The sequence below is a fragment of the Panicum hallii genome, chromosome 6 (assembly GCF_002211085.1).
Source record: "Panicum hallii strain FIL2 chromosome 6, PHallii_v3.1, whole genome shotgun sequence".
Taxonomy (NCBI): Eukaryota; Viridiplantae; Streptophyta; class Magnoliopsida; order Poales; family Poaceae; genus Panicum; species Panicum hallii.
This window is the reverse complement of record NC_038047.1, coordinates 40,074,164-40,092,476: the sequence shown is the minus strand read 5'-3', so window position 1 is coordinate 40,092,476 and position 18,313 is coordinate 40,074,164. Positions and strand designations below refer to the sequence as shown.

The 18,313-nt window shown below is 47.7% G+C and overlaps 2 protein-coding genes and 1 pseudogene across 2 annotated transcripts; all 3 read right to left on the bottom strand.

Annotated features, from left to right (window-relative positions):
• Positions 1-912: 912 nt before the first annotated feature.
• Positions 913-2,651, bottom strand: LOC112896232 (aspartic proteinase nepenthesin-1-like). The gene has a single exon (XM_025964155.1). It carries the CDS (start codon positions 2,528-2,530, stop codon positions 1,229-1,231), a length of 1,302 nt encoding a protein of 433 aa, XP_025819940.1. The 5' UTR covers positions 2,531-2,651; the 3' UTR covers positions 913-1,228.
• Positions 2,652-9,107: 6,456 nt separating this feature from the next.
• On the bottom strand, positions 9,108-11,070 carry LOC112898313 (annotated as a pseudogene).
• Positions 11,071-13,022: 1,952 nt separating this feature from the next.
• On the bottom strand, positions 13,023-14,465 carry LOC112897899 (aspartic proteinase nepenthesin-1-like). The gene has a single exon (XM_025966294.1). The coding sequence runs from the start codon at positions 14,463-14,465 to the stop codon at positions 13,146-13,148; it is 1,320 nt and encodes a 439-aa protein (XP_025822079.1). The 3' UTR covers positions 13,023-13,145.
• Between the last annotated feature and the right edge of the window lie 3,848 nt (positions 14,466-18,313).

Below are 18,313 nucleotides of genomic sequence, written 5' to 3'. Positions count from 1 at the left end.
TATATCTCGAAAGCATTTGCTAAAGTTTCTTTGCATGAGTGCGCGTGATTGGTCTTTCATATTCTTACGTGTGCATGTGTGATGCTTGGTTGTGTGTAATTGATCGGGCAGTTGTTTCTTCACATGTAATTGGTGTCAGACTTGGTGGTGTAACTGATTTTGATGCGGTGTTGGTTAGGATGTCCTCATCACTCTCAATATATAGTTCATCACCAGATGATTGCGCTCAATTGTAGTCTTCGCTATCCCGCTACAATAAATTAACTTTCATCATGGCTAGTGTCAGCTTTGTTACCTTTTTGTTTCTAGTGACAAAAGATGGGATGGATGATTGACAGCAGGATGATCTAATTACACGAAAATGTAATTGTTGCTTCAGTCTATGTGCACATAGCGATATTTCTTTCCAAATAGCGAACCGAATGCTAACTGAGAGCAACAACGCTAAATGGCGAAACAATGTTGTACTAAGGTGACATGGCTTCATCACCGATGCTAAATGTTTGATAATTACACCCTGAAAAAGAGAGCCACTTAGGATATGTTTGGTTCGATGCTATAGTTTGCCACGCCTAAGGTTAGGCAGGTTTGACCGAGTTAGGCGTGCGTTTGATTTGTATCCATATTTGTGGCAAGATTTTTCTTCTATTGTGTAGATCCTACTCGTCAATAACTTGTAAAAGTGTAGCAAGATTTCCTTAGGTATGCCAAGGTGTGGCGCAGAATTTCAGCGTCTAACCTTAGCCAGATGTGGCAGAAAATGTGTGGCAATTTTTAGCACTTTAGGCATACAACCATACATGCCCTTAATATTTGATCTCCGCCATGTGTCATCCGTAGTGTGAAGTGGGACGATTGCGAATAGTTTGTGATACTATAAGACCACTGAATTCGGCCAAGCACGCATAATGATGATAGAAAAGCAAGGTCATCATGCAGCATGTGACATCTTTTCCCACAAATATAGATGTGGTCTCGAACCCAAACTAACTATACATAGGTAGCATCCATGAACACTACAGTGAGGTGGACATGAGTACATGACGACACTAGCCGTAGCCGACCCCTCCTCTCCTGTCGGATTATTTCTTTCAACTTGCACAGTTACACCGCACGTATACTTGTGACCATATGATCTCATCTCGTCTACATAAGATACCAGTGTACTCTATTCCAGTGTACTCCATTCCAGTGTACTAGAGCAGTAGAGGCTCATGTAGATCCCAACTCAGATCTGGTCACACTGAGTGGGCGCGAAGGAGAACTTCTGGTTCTGCACGTCGAAGAGCACGTGCATGTTCTGCTGCTGGAAGTTGCCGATGACCGGCTGCGTATCTTCCCCGATCACCAGGCACATCTCCCCAGGGCTCGGCTCGGCGAGATAGCTCTCCCGGGGCAGCACCATCGCGGCGCCGCCCTCGAAGTGGTACACCAGCGGCGGCGCCGGCACCGCCTCCATGGGCACGCCGCGCGGCAGCTGGAAGCAGAAATCGTAGTCCGGGTCGGAGGAGCTCCGCGGCAGCTTCAGGGCATCCGCCAGCGCCTCCTTGAGGGCGTCCAGCGCTGGCGCCGTGAGGGCGCCGGTCGTGTAGCCGGAGTCGACGAACGTGCCGGCGAAGCTCGACGCCGGGATGCTGAGCTTCTTGGCCCCGACCGAGATGCCGATCAGGGGCAGGAAGTAGTAGATGTTGCTGCCGATCCGGTTGTTCAGAAAGGAAGTGGTCTGGATCGGCCCCGTGGTCCTGTACCTGGACAGGTCGGCCATGGCCCCGAAGAACATGTGGCCGCTCTTACGGTCGGTGTAAGGAGAGAGGCAGTAGGAGAACCTTGGTATCTGCAGCTGCGTCACGAAGGACAGCTTCTCCGGGCTGAGCCCTAGGAAACCGGAGGCGTTGAAGATGTCGCCCTTCAAGAACCTCCCGCACCCGAAGTTGAGGGTGGCCGGGACCTTGTGGTGCACGCCGAACGTGAAGACCTCGGACGCGAGCTCGCCTACGGTCCGGCCGCTGCCGTACGCGTAGGTGTAGAGGCACCTGTTCCTGGAGCAGTTCTTGGACTCGAACTCGCCCTCCCGGCACAGCTTGCCGTCGCAGGGGACGGCGGCGAAGGAGGACGACTTGCCCGGGTCGTAGAGAGGGTCGGTCGGCGTCGCGGCGCCGTTCAGCAGCTTGCACTCAACCCAGACGAGGTCGCTGCCCGTGTCGTGGACGAGCGTGTGCCGCTGCGGCGGAGTGCCGACGCCGACGGTCAGGGTGTAGATCGACCTGCCGAGGGGCGCGAGCGGCACGTCCGGCGCGGAGGCGGTGCCGCCGCCGCCGCGCCCGCACGCTTTGGCCAGCCTAGCGGCGGTCCAAGCGCGCCGGGCCTTGCTCGCGCTGGCGGCCTCGCGGACCATCTCGTACCTGGAGAGTGGGCTGCCGGCGTAGGGGTGGTTGAGCTCGGCGCGGACGTCAAAGGAAGCAGTCCCTGTAGCGGCCATGGAGGCGAGGACGGGCACGAGGAGCAAGATGAAAGCAGAAGGTGCCGCCATGCCTTGGATTTTGCTACTGCTCGTGGGCACTTAGCTTGCACGTACGATCTTTTTTTTTTTAATCCGTGCTCACACGTGTGGCGACCATTGTTGTGCTTCCATGCTTGAAACGTTGGAGTACATGGCGTTTTATAGGCGTCTCTGGCCGTGGGAAGCCGCTGGTATTGCGAGTTTGCGACATCGTCGTACAATAATGAAGACCTTAGCTTTTATGCTGATATGAGAGCTTCTATCAGAGAGATGATTTCCACAATATTGTTGCTTAGCTTTATACCCTATATGTCAACTTTGTTTCTTAGTCCTAGTTCGTAGGTCTCCACTCTCCCAACATCATCAAAACCCTACAAGGTCATGATCATCCATGTTGCTAGTGGAGCAGCGGAGCTGAAGAATTGATCAAGTTTACGGCAACTACGCAGCTGAATCGAAACTGAATTGGATGTAGCTTCACAGGCGCGGCATTTGGTAGACAGATGACTACAATTTCCCGATACATAAATGAAAGGAAAAAATCCGGTTATACCCTCTACAATTTTCAACCTTCAACTACAAAACCGGATAATAAGGGTCATCAAACTATCGAAACCGGATAAGTTTGGTTCTCCAGGTGGTTTCGAAGGTTTCGAAGGCGGTTTTGTATTTTAAAAAATCTAATTAGATTGAAAAATCAAAACTAATTTATTTTGAATTAGTAAAATATAAAACTAGTATCAAATTTTTCTAAAAATGTAATCTATCTATTATTGCTTTATTTGAATCTTCTTTGTTAAAAAATAATAGGCATAACTACAAGAAACTAAATACTATGAATATAAAAAAAATTGAATCCGAATAACTGACAAGTAGAGTGCCAATGGATATGTTATATTTTTAGAAAACTTTTGATACCTATTTTGTATTTTTTATTTAGAATAAATTACTTATAATTTTTTTTTATATTTGGATATGTTTTTTTAAAAAAGGGTATAAACCCCATCCATATAAGATGGCTTAAATTTATGCACACGGAGATTCAAACCGTGGTTGCTAGCTCTCTCTACAATGAGCTAGCCAACCATACTACACAATAAACAAAACACATTTGAAACCATCCAAAGGTTTCGAAGGCGGTTTTGTATTTAAAAAATAAAAAAATATAATTATATTGAAAAATCAAAACTAATTTATTTTAAATTAGAAAAATATAAAACTAGTATCAAATTTTTTTAAAAATGTAACCTATCTATTATTGCTTTATTTGAATCTTCTTTGTTAAAAAATAATAGGCATAACTACAAGAAACTAAATACTATGAACATAAAAAAATTGGATCCGAATAACTGACAAGTAGAGTGCCAATGGATATGTTATATTTTTAGAAAACTTTTGATACCTATTTTGTATTTTTTTATTTAGAATAAATTACTTATAAATTTTTTATTTTAAATTTGGATATATTTTTTTAAAAAAGGGTATAAACCCATCCATATAAGATGGCTTAAATTTATACACACGGAGATTCAAACTGTAGTTTCTAGCTCCTCTCTACAATGAGCTAGCCAACCAGACTACACAATAAAAAAAATACATTTGAAACCACCCAAAGGGTCAAGTTGGATGGCCTTAGTTATTCGATAGTTGGATGACCTCTGTTATCGTGGGCTAAGTTAGTAAGTTACACTCATTTGCGAAAGAGCATATATAGGATGGAGCAAAGTTAATCTAATGGGGACCATTAGTAGTGCGAAACAGCAAACAGTTTTGTGCTAAGGTGGTGGGGAGGCAACACCAAATAAAAGGAAACATTATTAAAGGTTGACATGTACATTTGGCCAGTGGACACCGCTTTATTCTTGATCTCTTTTAGCTCTGCTATCCCAGTGGGTTATATATGGTGGACTGCGAATAAAAGTTTCTGACGCGACTCCTCTGTATTATTTCAAACATACATAAATGCATTGTGCAGGGTATAAGACAACTGAGGATTCGCCTGTCGCTGTGTATCATATTGTCCAACAAGAATATGTTCCTGAACCTAAAGAACGAATGTGCCATGTTTATTTGGGACCATTTGGTACTATGATGTATGATCTCCTGTCGGATAGATGCTCATGATCATACGTGCAAATCCCGAGATCGATGGTCCTAGAACTTACATCTCTTAGGCTAAGGGCCTGTTTGGATCCTTTGGCAAAATGGCAAGTAGCAAAAAATTTGCTCTTTTTTTTCCATTTGAACCCAAACACCCTATGGCAAAAAGAAAAGAGCAACAACAGATAGCAAAATAGCAAAAGGAAACAGCAAGCGCCCGATCCCGCATCCCGACCCCGCCGCCCGCCGCCCGCCGCCCGACCCCGCGCCTCGGCCTCCGCCCCCGCCGCCCGACCCCGCGGGAAAGGGGATAGGAGAGGGAGAAAAGAGGTTTAAACGAGCTTTTGCCAAAACTTTTGCCATTTGAATCCAGACACCCCTAATGGCAAAACATTTGCTACTTTTGGCAAATGACAAAAATTTTGCCCTTTTGCTCTTTTGCTGGTTGGATCCAAACACTACCTAATTCCAGTGCTTTGTATCATGTTGTTGTTATATTAACTAGCGAGATGGTCCGCGCAAATAGCGTGGGTAGCTTGATTTTCTATGTTAACATTTGTTTTCACTTTAAAATAAATTTATACAATAAGTTCATTTAGTCGTGTCCTTGTGTTGTCCTAATATGCCAAACCACCATATTCACACGAATATAGTTAACTTTTTAGTTTTTGACTTGTGGTGTATTCTTCTGTTTGACGGTTCCAGATGATAAATATCCTTGGAATTTTTTTGAAGAAAATCTAAGTGAGTGACAATGTATTCTACTATAGATCATTGGAATTAAGTTTTGAAATTTGAATCCAAACCTTAGTGGGCAGTGGTTGTGTCCCCTTTAGTATTCTCCTCCCAACTTCTAATCCCAAGGAGTTCTGCCCGCTACCCCATGGTCATCAAGAAAGCATCTTGGATGGTTCGTGTTATCCCATCTCATCGAGAACTACATGTAGCTTGCTATAGACAGGTATTGTATTAGATATCAATCGTAATTTGAATTTTTGGCTGGCTTAGCATGTTGCCTCAGCATCAACCCATCCTACAGCACCCACACCTTGCACGGGAACTGACCACGCCAATTGCCAACCGTCGCAGAGTGCCCAGCTCTAGATGCCATCTCAACGTCAAGTTGTGCTTTCCAAGATGCATTGCCCACCATGCTAAACCGTCAGTAAGAATAGAATGTATAGAATAGAATGCTCTGTAATAGTTTATCCTTAGACTCCCTAGCCTTCATGTTGCTCCGCGACTTGCGTGATCGGCCTCGCATCGATGACGAACTGGATACATGCCGCATCATGCCCGACTCACATTGATAACGACCAACGGGATACATAACTCAACGTACTCGGCAGCTGCATGTCTCGGCAAGCGTAGATGTGGTCATGTTGGCAGAGTACTATGCCATCTTGGGCTTGTCGCAACTTTAGGCGCGCGGCGACTCGGTTTTTGATGCCATCCACCACAGAGCTGGTCGTCACTGCTTTTATCTGCACTTGGGGTGTCGATTGTTGCGGGCATGGATGGATTGGGTCCTACGGTGCTTCAGTTTTGCAGAGTCCGACACTGGCGTGTTTGGACGCCTGCCTAACGCGCCACGCCACGCCACACTTTTCACATCACAGGTGTGGCGGCCAAATCGGCCGCCGCACCTTAGGCGCGGCGTGGCGCCTTAGGTAGCTATCCAAACAGCCCCTGATTATGTCAGCAAGCATTCATCGGTGCATCGGGGTTTCGATTTTTGCTCTTGCCACGTTTGAATCTCTATCTGTGGATGTAAACTCTATTGCCACACTTTGGTTTGCTCTTTCCGGGGCTCCAAGCCTTTGATCTTTGTGCAATGTGTGTCGACTCCATAGCCATTTAGTGTTCGCGCCAGTAAGCGTCAGTCAGCAGGGGTGGTCTTTATTTCGAATCGCTACTACTCCGTATTTCTATCGGTACGATGGATGTCTCGATGGATTCCTTTGCCAGGTTTTTTTTCTTGCACCGCTAAAACTTTCAATTCATGTCATGTTAAGACGTGAAATAGAAATACACATATTGTCATTAGATGAAAATGGATCATAGAGTTATACCTCTTGTTACAAGCAGATATCTTTCTATTACTAATTTTAAATATACTCGTTCACATGAAAAGAAATTAAATTAAATTATAAAGTGGTATATCTTGTTAAAAGAAAATTCTCCATGCTGTCAATTTTAGTTTTTTAAAATTTAAATCTTTATTTATTAGTCATATCTAATATTGACTCTTTAAGCTAGTCTCCTTAAGCTAGTTTAGACCGTTAGATCTTTATAAAATCTAATGGTGTGTATTCTTCTCTTTTGATGTGCCAACTTATTGATGCTCTCCATATTCAGTCCCTGACCAAGTTGTTTAAGCGAGAGAACTCTCCAAATACTTATGATTCAGTTGATGAATCCCTGGCCAAGTTGTTTGAGCGATCTGGCCAGGAGAAGATGGAGAAATTCTTTCGGCTAGAAAAGTTTGTGCAAGACAAAATTAATTGTACCAATTGTATTTACGTTCTATTTATATATTGTATATATTGAGCGCGAGAATATATGTGTTCACAATTGCAAGCGGCCGCCAACCCACTGGGCCATGCTGTGCCGCACGCCTGCAGAGTCCTGCATACCCTCTCGCACCATGCATCCCTTCTCGGCTCCTGCATCACACGTCTTTGCGCTCCACGGCCGCGTCGTCATGGCGATCCAAACTCCGTCTCCTTGCTCGACCACCGCTACCTTCCGTTCCTAAACCTGCGTCCGTCCTCTCCATCGCCGCCTCTTCTTTTCTAATTGTGGGGAATGCTTCATCACCGATGCCGATGCATGATTAGTGGCGCTAGCTTATCTAGCAGACCAGCATTCACATGCATACGCATGCACGCTGGCTGCCTTTTGAAACCTGGCCACAAACGGAGCATGTCGCCCCTTTTTCTTCCTTTTTTATCCAAGTCTAATAGGAAATACAAATTTTTTATCCAACGTAACCCGTTAGATCTTCATAAAATCCAACATTATAAATTCTTCTTTTTTTTAGATTAATGAAGGAATTTATAAACCCTCTCGACGGACGTGGCGGCTTCTTTTAACACTATTGTATTAAGATAATAGATAGATTCAAGAGATTGCCATGTCACTGTACAAGGGTACTAAATTGATGCGTAGAAACAATTGTTACAATGCACTGTATCATGCATATTCTAAGTGCCTCTATTTATGAGAGTGGATCCAAAACGTGAAAAAAGAGATCGGATTGTTACTGATGATTACAGCACTCAAATTTAAAAGCAAGTTTATATGTTAAGAAGTCAAAAGTAAATCTATGCAATGGAATATTGTTCACTTTCCTCGTTGGTGGAAACGTGGAGTCTATGAAAGATTAAACGAAGCCGAGCATCTTTGGTATTGAAGAGTCAGGCCAATCCAATTGTATGTGTAAAATGTGCTGCAAATTAAATGCTTTTATTTGCTGCCTGTTTATCCAAGAAGAACACGATGCTTGGCCTTAATTAATGGTTGTAGAAGTCGACAGGTTAAGCTCGTTGGCAAGGGTAACATGGTTAATAAATTAAATCACAAAGGATTCCTACGAGATTCTGAGAATTTGAAAAGAGCATGCTCAATTGACAGCTACTACTACTGATACTGACCACCATTGCAATGATAATTGACAATTATCGATCTATTTTCTGAATAGCACAACTGAAATAAAAATGCTTACGCCATCCATTGGCTTATTTGTCGTGCATCACACTCACGCACGCCTCACCACTATAGGAAACCAACCAAAAGCAATCATCACGAACAGAAGCGCCTCCGCAGTACCGTTGACGTCAAGTCATCATCGACACGGTGGGGACACCGCACAACACAAAATGCCCGGGTGTGATATAGACTACAGCCCCTAACAATTTTATTCAGAGTTCTATAGTAGTCTATGTACACACCTTATTAGCATGGAAAACCCTATCGGCTCATACAAGATACAAAACAACAGAAAAATCCTGGTTGAAGAAATTTGCAGGCTCCTTGGGAACCTTGCGCATATACGACGAGCTTATATCCATCAGTCACCAATTCAACATGAGTAATGGCGTAGCAGATGACGGACCTAAGGAACACACCTTTACAAATTTATGGATCCAGAAATGCACTTTCGGAGTTGAGAATCTAAACGACACACCCTTATAAGTTTAGGAACCGTTGGTGCATTTTACTCTTCAAAATATAAATTATTTTAGTTTTATCCTATGTAAACTTCTCTACTTTTAACAAATTTTATACAAAAATTTACTAACATCTACAATATCAAATAAATAAACTACCAAGACACACTTAGCTGGGAATTTAATAAAACCATTTTGATGTTAAAGATGTTGGTGTATTTTCCATATAAAATTGATCTAAGTTAGAAAAGTTTGGCTTCGTAAAAAACTAAAACAATCTGCATTTTGCAATGGATCCAACGCGTGAAAAAGGAAGATCGGATTATTACTGATGATTACATCACGTTGCCGATGATGGACACGCCGAAGTCGTCGGGCGCGCTGCCCATCGCCACGCACATCATCCCGGCCCTCGGCTCCTGGAAGTAGTTATCCCGGGGGAGCACCATCGCCGCGCCGCCGTCGAAGTGCAGCACGAGCGGCGGCGTCTCACCGCGCTCTTCGCCGCGCCGCCCGGCAGCACGAAGCAGAGCTCGTAGTCCTCGACGGCCCCGTTAGCCACCGGCAGCCTCACCGTCTCCAGCACGGCCTTCTTCACGACCCTGAACACTCTCTCCGCGAGGTACGCCAGCGTGCTGCCTGAGTCGACGACCGTGCCGCCGGTGCCATCGAGCTTCATCGCCAGGCTGCCCACCGGCACGCGCAGCCGCCTGGTCCCGAGCGAGAGCCCGATCAGCGGCACGTAGTAGTAGGTGGTCTCCATTGCCGGGTTGCTCAGCATGGAGGTGGTCTGGACCGGCCTTGCCGTCGTGTACCTCCGCAGGTCCGCCATTGCTCCGAACAGCAGCAGGCTGGTCCTGCGCTCGGCGAAAGGAGTGAGGCAGTAGGAGAACCTTGGCACGGACAACTGCGACACGAGCGACATGGTCCCGGGGCTGAGCCCCATGAGGCCGGAGGCGCCGGCTAGGCTCCCCGCGGAGAGCGCGCCGCAGCCGAATCCGAGGGGGAGGGAGACCCTGCTGCATGTTGAATATTCTTGTGCAAGTGTCTTAGGCGTTTTCTTTCCGTTTGTTGGATAAGAAGGTGCGCATGGCTGTTAGGTGGCCGCTGTGCGCGTTTTGTGCTATGACTCGCGCTGCGTTCGCAAGGGAGCGCGTCGTGCGGCACGAACTAGGCGTCTGGGATGGCATGCGCCGATGACGGGCGTGCCGCGCATGTCGGAGGTGACGATTCCGACTTAGCTATAATCAGTTTCTATATATGCAAATCAATCGAAGGGAAAAAAGGCTGTTTAAGTTTTCACAGCACAAACGAGACCGTATTCTTGCATTCTCTGTGTTCCGATTTCGCGTGAGTTTGTGTGTGTGATCGTGAGCTCGCCGGCGCTGTGGTCGACAGCGTCTCCCCGGCGATCTCTGACACTGCGCACGCCGAAGGTGAAGGTCTCGGACGCGAGGACGCCGCCGGCCTCTGCGCTGCCGTGCACGTCGTCGTAGAGGCACCTGTTCCCGGTGCAGTTCTTGTCGCTGAACTGGCCCTCCTGGCACAGCCTGCTGCAGCAGGGGAGGAAGGCGAAGGAGGAGGACCGGCGCGGGTCGTAGTAGAGAGGCTCGCGCTGCCGCCCTGCCGCCGCCGGCGCCGCGCGGCGGGAACGGAACAGCTCGCACTGCGTCCAGATGAGGTCGCGGCCCGTGTCGACGATGAGCGTGCGCGGCTGCGGCGGCGTGCCGACGCCCACGGTCAGCGAGTGACCCTGGTCGCCTAGCGGGGCGAGCGGCGCGTCGGCCGCCGACAGGCCCTTGCCCAGGACGCGCGCGAGCCTGGCATTGATCCTCGCCGCACGGGCCCGGCTCGCGCGGGCCGTGCTGCCAAAACGGAAGTCGATCGAGCCGTGCTAATTCTCCCGGTGGTTGGGTCGTGGCCGTCATCTTGATTCGCATGACGGCGCAAAAAAAAAAACATGGTGTCATGCCGATCGCAGGCGCACGGTGGCTTTCGCCGTGGAAAGCGATTGCTTTGGATCAGTGGTGCCTGACGCCCGGTAGCAGCATCTTGGCACCACCAGTGACCTAGCAAGGATTGTTCGGTTCTATGGTACTAAACCCTACACCCTACAACGGAAGCTAAAGCTGTGTGAAAAATGGGTTCTGGGGCACGGCAGGAGCATTGGTAAAATTGGATGGTCGCCGGGCAAGTGAACCTTTTTGCCCTGCCGTCCATGGCGAGCTCGATGGGGGCGAATGCGATCACTCCAGCGCGTCCCGGGCAAGTGAATTTGCTCTGCCGTCCAAGCTCCATAGCTAGCAAACTAATTTCACGGCCGGAGATGCCATTAGGATCGTTTGCCAAAGATCCAACGTCATGTGTATTTGGGCCTGTTGCTAAGATGTCAGCGGAGCTAATTAAAGCCCAGTGCAGTAACGCGACGACGAGAGGCAAGCGCGGCCTCAGTGTAGTATGTACGCATGGTGCAGGCCCAGTTAAGCCTGTGCTTTTACCAACACGGCCTTTTAGCCCACCTGTTTAGAAGGACCATGTAGAAAGGTCAACACCTGGAGCCAGACCAAACGAGAAAGGCTATCTCCAAGTGTCCTTCCGTCATTTACAGACTTCTCTACAAGATTCTCTCCTCTATATCTCATTTCTCTTCAACAACGTTCTCTAAATCTCGTTCTCTATACATTAAACCCTATATTAGAAACGTATTTTGTTCCAAATTTTTGTACGTACGTATTTATCATGCCTCAAATGCTATGGACATATTTTATTTTTATTTAATCCAGTGTTTAAAATGTAAAGAAAAAATAGAGAAGAGGAGAGAGAATCTCTATATATAGAGGAAACCTGTAGCGTTCTCTATTTTAGAGGATCATTTAGAGAACGCTGCTGGAGCATGTAGAGAACAGAATCTTCTCTATATATGGTAGAGAACGGTTTAGAGTCTCCCGTTGGAGACAGTTTAAGGGAGAACGGGTGCGGCTGGCTGTCACTTCAGCGATAATTTCTTACTTCATCACTGAAGCTATCTATACATTTTTATTATCTAGGCTTATCAGTTGGAGAGGAGAGAGATTCTAGGTGTATTTAAAACAAGATAGATATGATGACATCACCCACGTGCATGCAAATTCGAAACTAAATTATAAATACTAAACCGAAAATCCAAATTAAATTTGGATTGCACCATTATATTTCTTATGGCAAGACTACGCTTGCATATGCTTGCATGAAATTTTTTTAAAATATTTTCTTTAATACTAAATAATATTTTTTGTTACTAGGAACAAATATTTGAATAACACGATGAACATTTCGGACGAACAAAATTACTAAACATGATGCACTACGGACAAAAGATTAAACATCGCGAACATCCGGCTATACAGGTAAAATAATTAAAATTGAATATAAAAAATAAATGAGTCAGCATCGCTAAATAATTTAGTCTACAAAACGAACAAATAATTTGGTATTAAAAAAATTAGTTACACGTAGTTTACTTGTAGAATAAATGCATCTAAATCATAAAAAAATTATTCTTATAAATATATATACACATACTAAACAAGTTAGTATATAAAGAAAATAAATCATTTCATATACCAACTAATAAATCTACAATGCAAATAAATTAGTATACATTGAGCACGCGAGAACAAATAGTTTTATACTATAGAAAAAAATAAGTATAGATCTATTAATATCTAATTATACAAGAAATAAAGATGGATGATATAATTTATAAAATATACGGATGGCAATTCAAAGAAAGAAAGAATATCTAGACGCAGTTTTAGAATGATAGAAAGGAAACACAGGGAAATAAATAAATAATATATACAGAAGGAAAAAAGAGAAAGGAAAATAAAATTGTGAGGAATGAAATAGAAAAAATAAAAATAAAAAATATCTTTCCACGCATGAGCTGTATATGTGCTAGCATATATTGGGTCTATTTATTCCATCAGGGCACACGCATCTCTTCTTCAGGTAATGGAATATTGATTCGCAGGGCGCGTGATATATAGCTGCTGTCGGAGAGAACAATACATACAAAGGTCAACCTTGACAATGTAGAGATGGAAGCTTTCAAGATTATTAGTGTTATACTGCAAGAAATTGAGATGCAATTTAGTTTTTAAGAACCCTCCTACGAAGGGGATTTTGCAGTTTTTTTTTGAAAAAATTGACGCATCGAGAATTACCAAAATGACTATGCTTCCACACTAAATTTCCAGCTACATAAATTGGGGATGATACAACACTAGAATCCCAGCGCGATGCAATGGCTACTCTACGGTGGTAACATTCCAAGCAGCAACGACCAGCAGCGAATTTATTGAAGTCTAACGCAAGAACTCACAAGAAAAGCTCTATATAATGTCGCACGGAGCTGGCACGAACGACAGGAAGCTGTTGGCGATGTCGTAGAGGATGTGCAGGTTCTGCTGCTGGTAGTTGCCGATGATGGTGCCGACGCCGGAGGGCACCATCGCCAGGCACAGGTACCCCGTGGTGCTCGCGATCAGCATGTAGTTCTCCGGCGGCAGCGTCATGTTGGCGCCGTAGAAGTGGAACACGAAGTCCGGCACCGTGACGGTGACGTTCGGCGGCGGCGGCCACTGGAAGCACGTGTCCAGGCCGATGTCCGTGTCGTTCATCGCCGGCAGCGGGATGGCGGACAGCAGCCCGCGGCGCACGGCCTCGTAGGCGTCCTGCTGCAGCCACGTGATGGACGTGCCGGAGTCGATGACGACCCCGCCCGTGCCGTCGTCGTTGATGGCGAACGCCAGCGGGTCGATGGGCAGGCGCCTCGTCCCCAGGCTGATGCCCCTGAGCGACAGGAAGTACATGCTCGGCAGCGCTGGGTTGACGACGAACGGCGTGGACTGCACCGGCGACCCGGAGCTGGAGCTGGTGTTGGTGCTGTTGAGGTTGGCGAACGCGCCGAAGTAGAGCCGGCTCGGCGTCGGCGAGAGGTACGACGTGAGGCAGTAGGAGAACCTGGACGGGCCGAGCTGGCTCACCAGCGACAGCGGCCCGCGGCCGAAGCCGACCATGCCGGAGCTGTTGGCGAGGTCGCCGGCGTTGATGCTGCCGCACCCGAACGAGACGTTGGGCACCCGGACCTTGGTGGAGTTGCCGGCGCCGAACGTGAAGGTCTCGTTGGCGAGGACGCCGGCGGTGGACGCGCTGTCGCCGTAGTAGTACTGATACACGCACACCCTCTGGAAGCAGGCCGGGTAGTAGAGCTGCCCGCACCTCGGCGACCGGCACGGCAGCGCGCGGTACGTGGCGGACGCCTTGGCGTCGAAGTAGGGCGCGGGCTGGTCAGCGCACAGCAGGCACGGCGCGCACTGCGTCCAGATGAGGTCGCTGCCGGTGTCCATGATCGCCGTGTAGTAGAGCGGCGGCGTGCCGATGGCCAGGCCCACCAGGTACTCGCCGGTGCTGGCCGTCACCAGGACGCGCGCCGCGGCGACCGGGTCCGCCACCGCGGCGACGGCCTGCAGCGCCGCCACGCGGGCCTTGCTCCGGGCGACGGCGCGCCTGAGGAGCTGCACCTTGGTGTAGGACGTGCCCGCGTCGACGTGGGTCAGCTTCAGCTTGAACCCGACGTTGCCGTGGCAATGCGCGGCGGGCGTCGACATGGCGGCCACGAGTAGGATGAGGAAGAGCACGAGGCTCGCCATTCTGGGGCAGCAGTAGCGAGTGCGACACGCAACTAGTAACGGAGGTTGTGAGCAAAGAGATTCCCCATGGTCCTCCTCATCTTTTATAAACTGCTTCTAATGAAATCGTGCTCCAGAGTGGTTCTGCACTGCAGGAAGAAGCTTGGTTTGGGAATGTACTACCAAGTTGGTGTCTTGGATAAGGTGTAAGTTTTTGGATCGAAGGGTTGATTGACCATGGATAATGGCGTAAATAATCGAGCGTAGAGGAGGCTATTCGCAGACTTCAGTGCCGCTGAATTTTGGTTACGGAGCCGAAGGTGGAAACTGGCGCAGAGATGTGGGTGTTCAGCTGGAATAGTTTTGGTTTTCAGCTCCGGCGGATCAACGCAAGCTCGTCAAGCTTAGAGATCGGTGATGGAAGGCATTCAATAGCTTATCAAATGGTGATGGGGATTGGGGAGCCGGCCAGCCGGGGCTCAAACTTCCTGTCCATGTTAACCAGCATGATGATAGCACAAGAAGTTCTTGTTTGATCCAAGAACATAAACATTATTACGCTTCAAACAATTGTGTGCCGGTATACGGAAAAAAAGTTATGAAGACGAAATGCTGCAGACAGGTCACAGGTAAGTGTCCAAGAATTCTGCTGCCACTTGAACTAACTGTTCCGGTGTCCCGTTGGAATGAAGCTGGCTATACCATGCTCCGTGCTCCCCTTGGGAGGAGCAGCGCATGAGTGATACGCAAGGCAGCTCTGCCTGTATATCGAGGTGCCCAAGCATGCCGGTCTGAATGGATCCGAAGTGTAAGGACAAAGTTTACTCTCATTGGGAGAATTATACTATCAAGTGAGCATAACGTCCTCCAAAGTGCTAGTATGCAGAAGAGGTGTACTGTGTACCTTCTGAGCACTGGAGCTATTGCTAGAGCTCTGGGTTCTTGAAGTGATGAAAATGGTGGCGACTGGTGGCTTTAGTTATATTAGTACTGTACAGACCAGAAACTTCTTGAGCTAGCCAATTCGGAGTTTTGGGGAGTATGGTGCATTGGCAGTCTGGGCAGAAGCTCCTTGGCTCGCCGGCAGCCGCCGTACTCTGTGGCTACTCTAGGGGACGCGACCCTGGCAGCAGCACGCGCGAGCTGCCGTGGTCAAGCCGTTTTTTCGTGCACAGCTCCTACCTCTGATACTTAATCCTTTAAAATGCTCACTCAACGGCTACTCCAGTGTTGCAAGAGTCAGAGGATGGGGGTGGTTGAGTTGAGTTGTACCCGTTGGCAAGTCGTCACCCACAGGCCACAGTCACCACTCACACTGGGCAGAAAACCCGAGCCCGAAGACCAAAACCTGAAAAACCCGAACCCGAACCCATTCAGCCCATTACCCGATACCCGAACATGTTTCTCGGGTTGCAATTGTCAAAACCCGAACTAATTTCGGGCTTTTCGGGTTTAGGGTCGCGGTACCCGAACTACCCGTTTAGCCCATACTTTTTTTTTCTTTCCCTCTCACGGCCCACGGAACGGATCATGGCCCAGCCCACTCTCCCGGCATCCCATTCTCCCAGTCCCAGGCTCCCAGCTCCCAGGCGGCCAGGCCCCAGCCTCCCAGACGCAGCGACTCCCAACTCCCAACCCTAGCCGCGTGCTCCTCCGGCCTCCCCGCGCGCCGCCGCCGGCCTCCCCACTCCCCCGCAGCCGGCCTCCCCGCGCCCCGCCACCGGCCTCCCCGCCCCCCGCAGCCGGCCTCCCCGCGCGCCGCCGCCGGCCTCCCCGCCCCCCCGCCGCCGGCCTCCCCGCTCCCCGCGCGCCGCTGCCGGCCTCCCTGGTCCCCGCCCCCCGCAGCCGGCCTCCCCGCTCAGGAGCACGCCACACGCCAGCACGGACCAGGGGCCATCGGCGCCTCCCTGCTCGCCCCCCTCTGGCCTCCAGGACTCCAGGAGCATGAGTAGTTCGGGTAGTACGGGCTACCCGAACCCGAACCCGAAGTTCTCGGGTACCCGAATTTTCGGGTAGTAGTACATGCAGGCCCATTTCGGGCTTAGGTTCTGAAAGCCCGAACTTTCAAAAGCCCGAATAACCCGACCCGAAAGTTCGGGCTAACCCGAACGCCCAGAGTGAGTCACCACACCCCGGGTCCGACTTCCAAGCGAGGTGTCTGCACTTTTCCTTCTCGTTTTATTTGCTCAAATAATGAGAGTTGTTTCTCGAAGTAACGTACTCTCTCCGTTCTAAATTATTGGTTGTTTTAGTTTTTCTACGTACATAAATTTTGTTATATACCTAGATATAACGTATATCTAGATGCATAGCAAAGACTACGTATCTAAAAATACCAAAACGACTAATAGTTTAGAATGGAGATAGTTTAGAATGGAGGAAGTAATACTTTCTGTTGTATTGTGGGTATATCTACCGGGTAAGAACGGAACTGTTGAACAGCGAAGTCATGGTCCAAGAAAAATCAGAGCTTTCACACTTCACACACGTAGCTACGAGGCGCACTATACTGTTCCGGCTTCATGGGGACGCAGCGACAACTTCTGCTCCTGGGAAACTCCGATGCAACGACGACAGCACACGAGTGCTAGATCTCAACTTTTCAAACATGGCAAACCATACCGCGGGAGCTGCTGGACTTGTCTTACAATTACGCTTGTTTAGAAGATTTTGATGGTAATAACTTCCTCCATGCATGCATCCACTTTTTCTTTTCTCTTCTCAGGTTTTGTATACTCCAAGGTAGCATAGTCATAATTAGTTTATTATAGGGAAATTTCTCAGGGGTCCAAGGCTTAACTAAGCTTCGTTATCTCAACCTCAGTGGCAACCACTTATTAGGGAGTACTGATATCTTCGGATATCTTGGCAAACTGGTTTCCCTCGAAGTTATAAATCTTGACAGAAGCAGCATGAGTGGTGTTCTTCAGAGTACAGGTATAGCAAACCTCACCTTTTCAGTTGCTTCTTGCGGTTCTGCTGACCTGCTGTGTGTACTTACTTCACTGTATTTTTTCTAAAAAAAACTTACGTTACTGTATGCATACATGATACTAGCTTTCAGAAATTTCAAAAACTTGCGAGAACTGCGTTTAAGATCCAATCAATTGAACGGAAGCATCCCAGCATCCTTATTTGAGCTCCCACTCCTTGAATACTTGGACCTTTCAAGAAACCTCCTTCGAGGATATATACCTATAAGCTCAGCTTCTAATATCTCGCCGTTGCTTCAGACTCTCAAGTTATCAGATAATAATCTAAATGGGACGTTTGATTTCTTCTGGCTGAGAAAGTGCACGATGCTCAACACTGTATGCTTGAGCAGAGCAGGAATGCCGATTTGTAAGTTCCATGGACTGGTACCTATATTTCAACTAAGAGCACCTATGCTGTCTGGGTGTGACCTTGACAAGAGCATACTTACAGGGCCAAATTTCCTACCCACACAGCGTCATCTGGAAATCCTTGATTTGTCTAACAACAACTTGGTAGGATTAGGAAGCATTCCCGATTGGATCTTTAACAGTGAAGCAACATTAACTTATCTGAACATTGCAAGCAACTCACTAGTTGGATCATTGGATTCACTGTGGCAGCATAAATCTGAACTCCGAGTCATCAATATATCTCTGAACCATTTGGAAGGACAGCTACCAACCAATATCAGCTTATTGTTTCAGAGTCTGGTAGTTTTAGTTGCTTCTGGTAACATCATTTTAGGAAGTATTCCACCATCACTATGCAGCATCACCACGATGAGAATTATGGACCTCTCGAGCAACAAACTCACAGGAGATGTGCCGACATGCTTTTTCATCAACTATTCTCTGCTGGTATTGAAGCTGTCAAACAATAACCTTGGGGGTCTT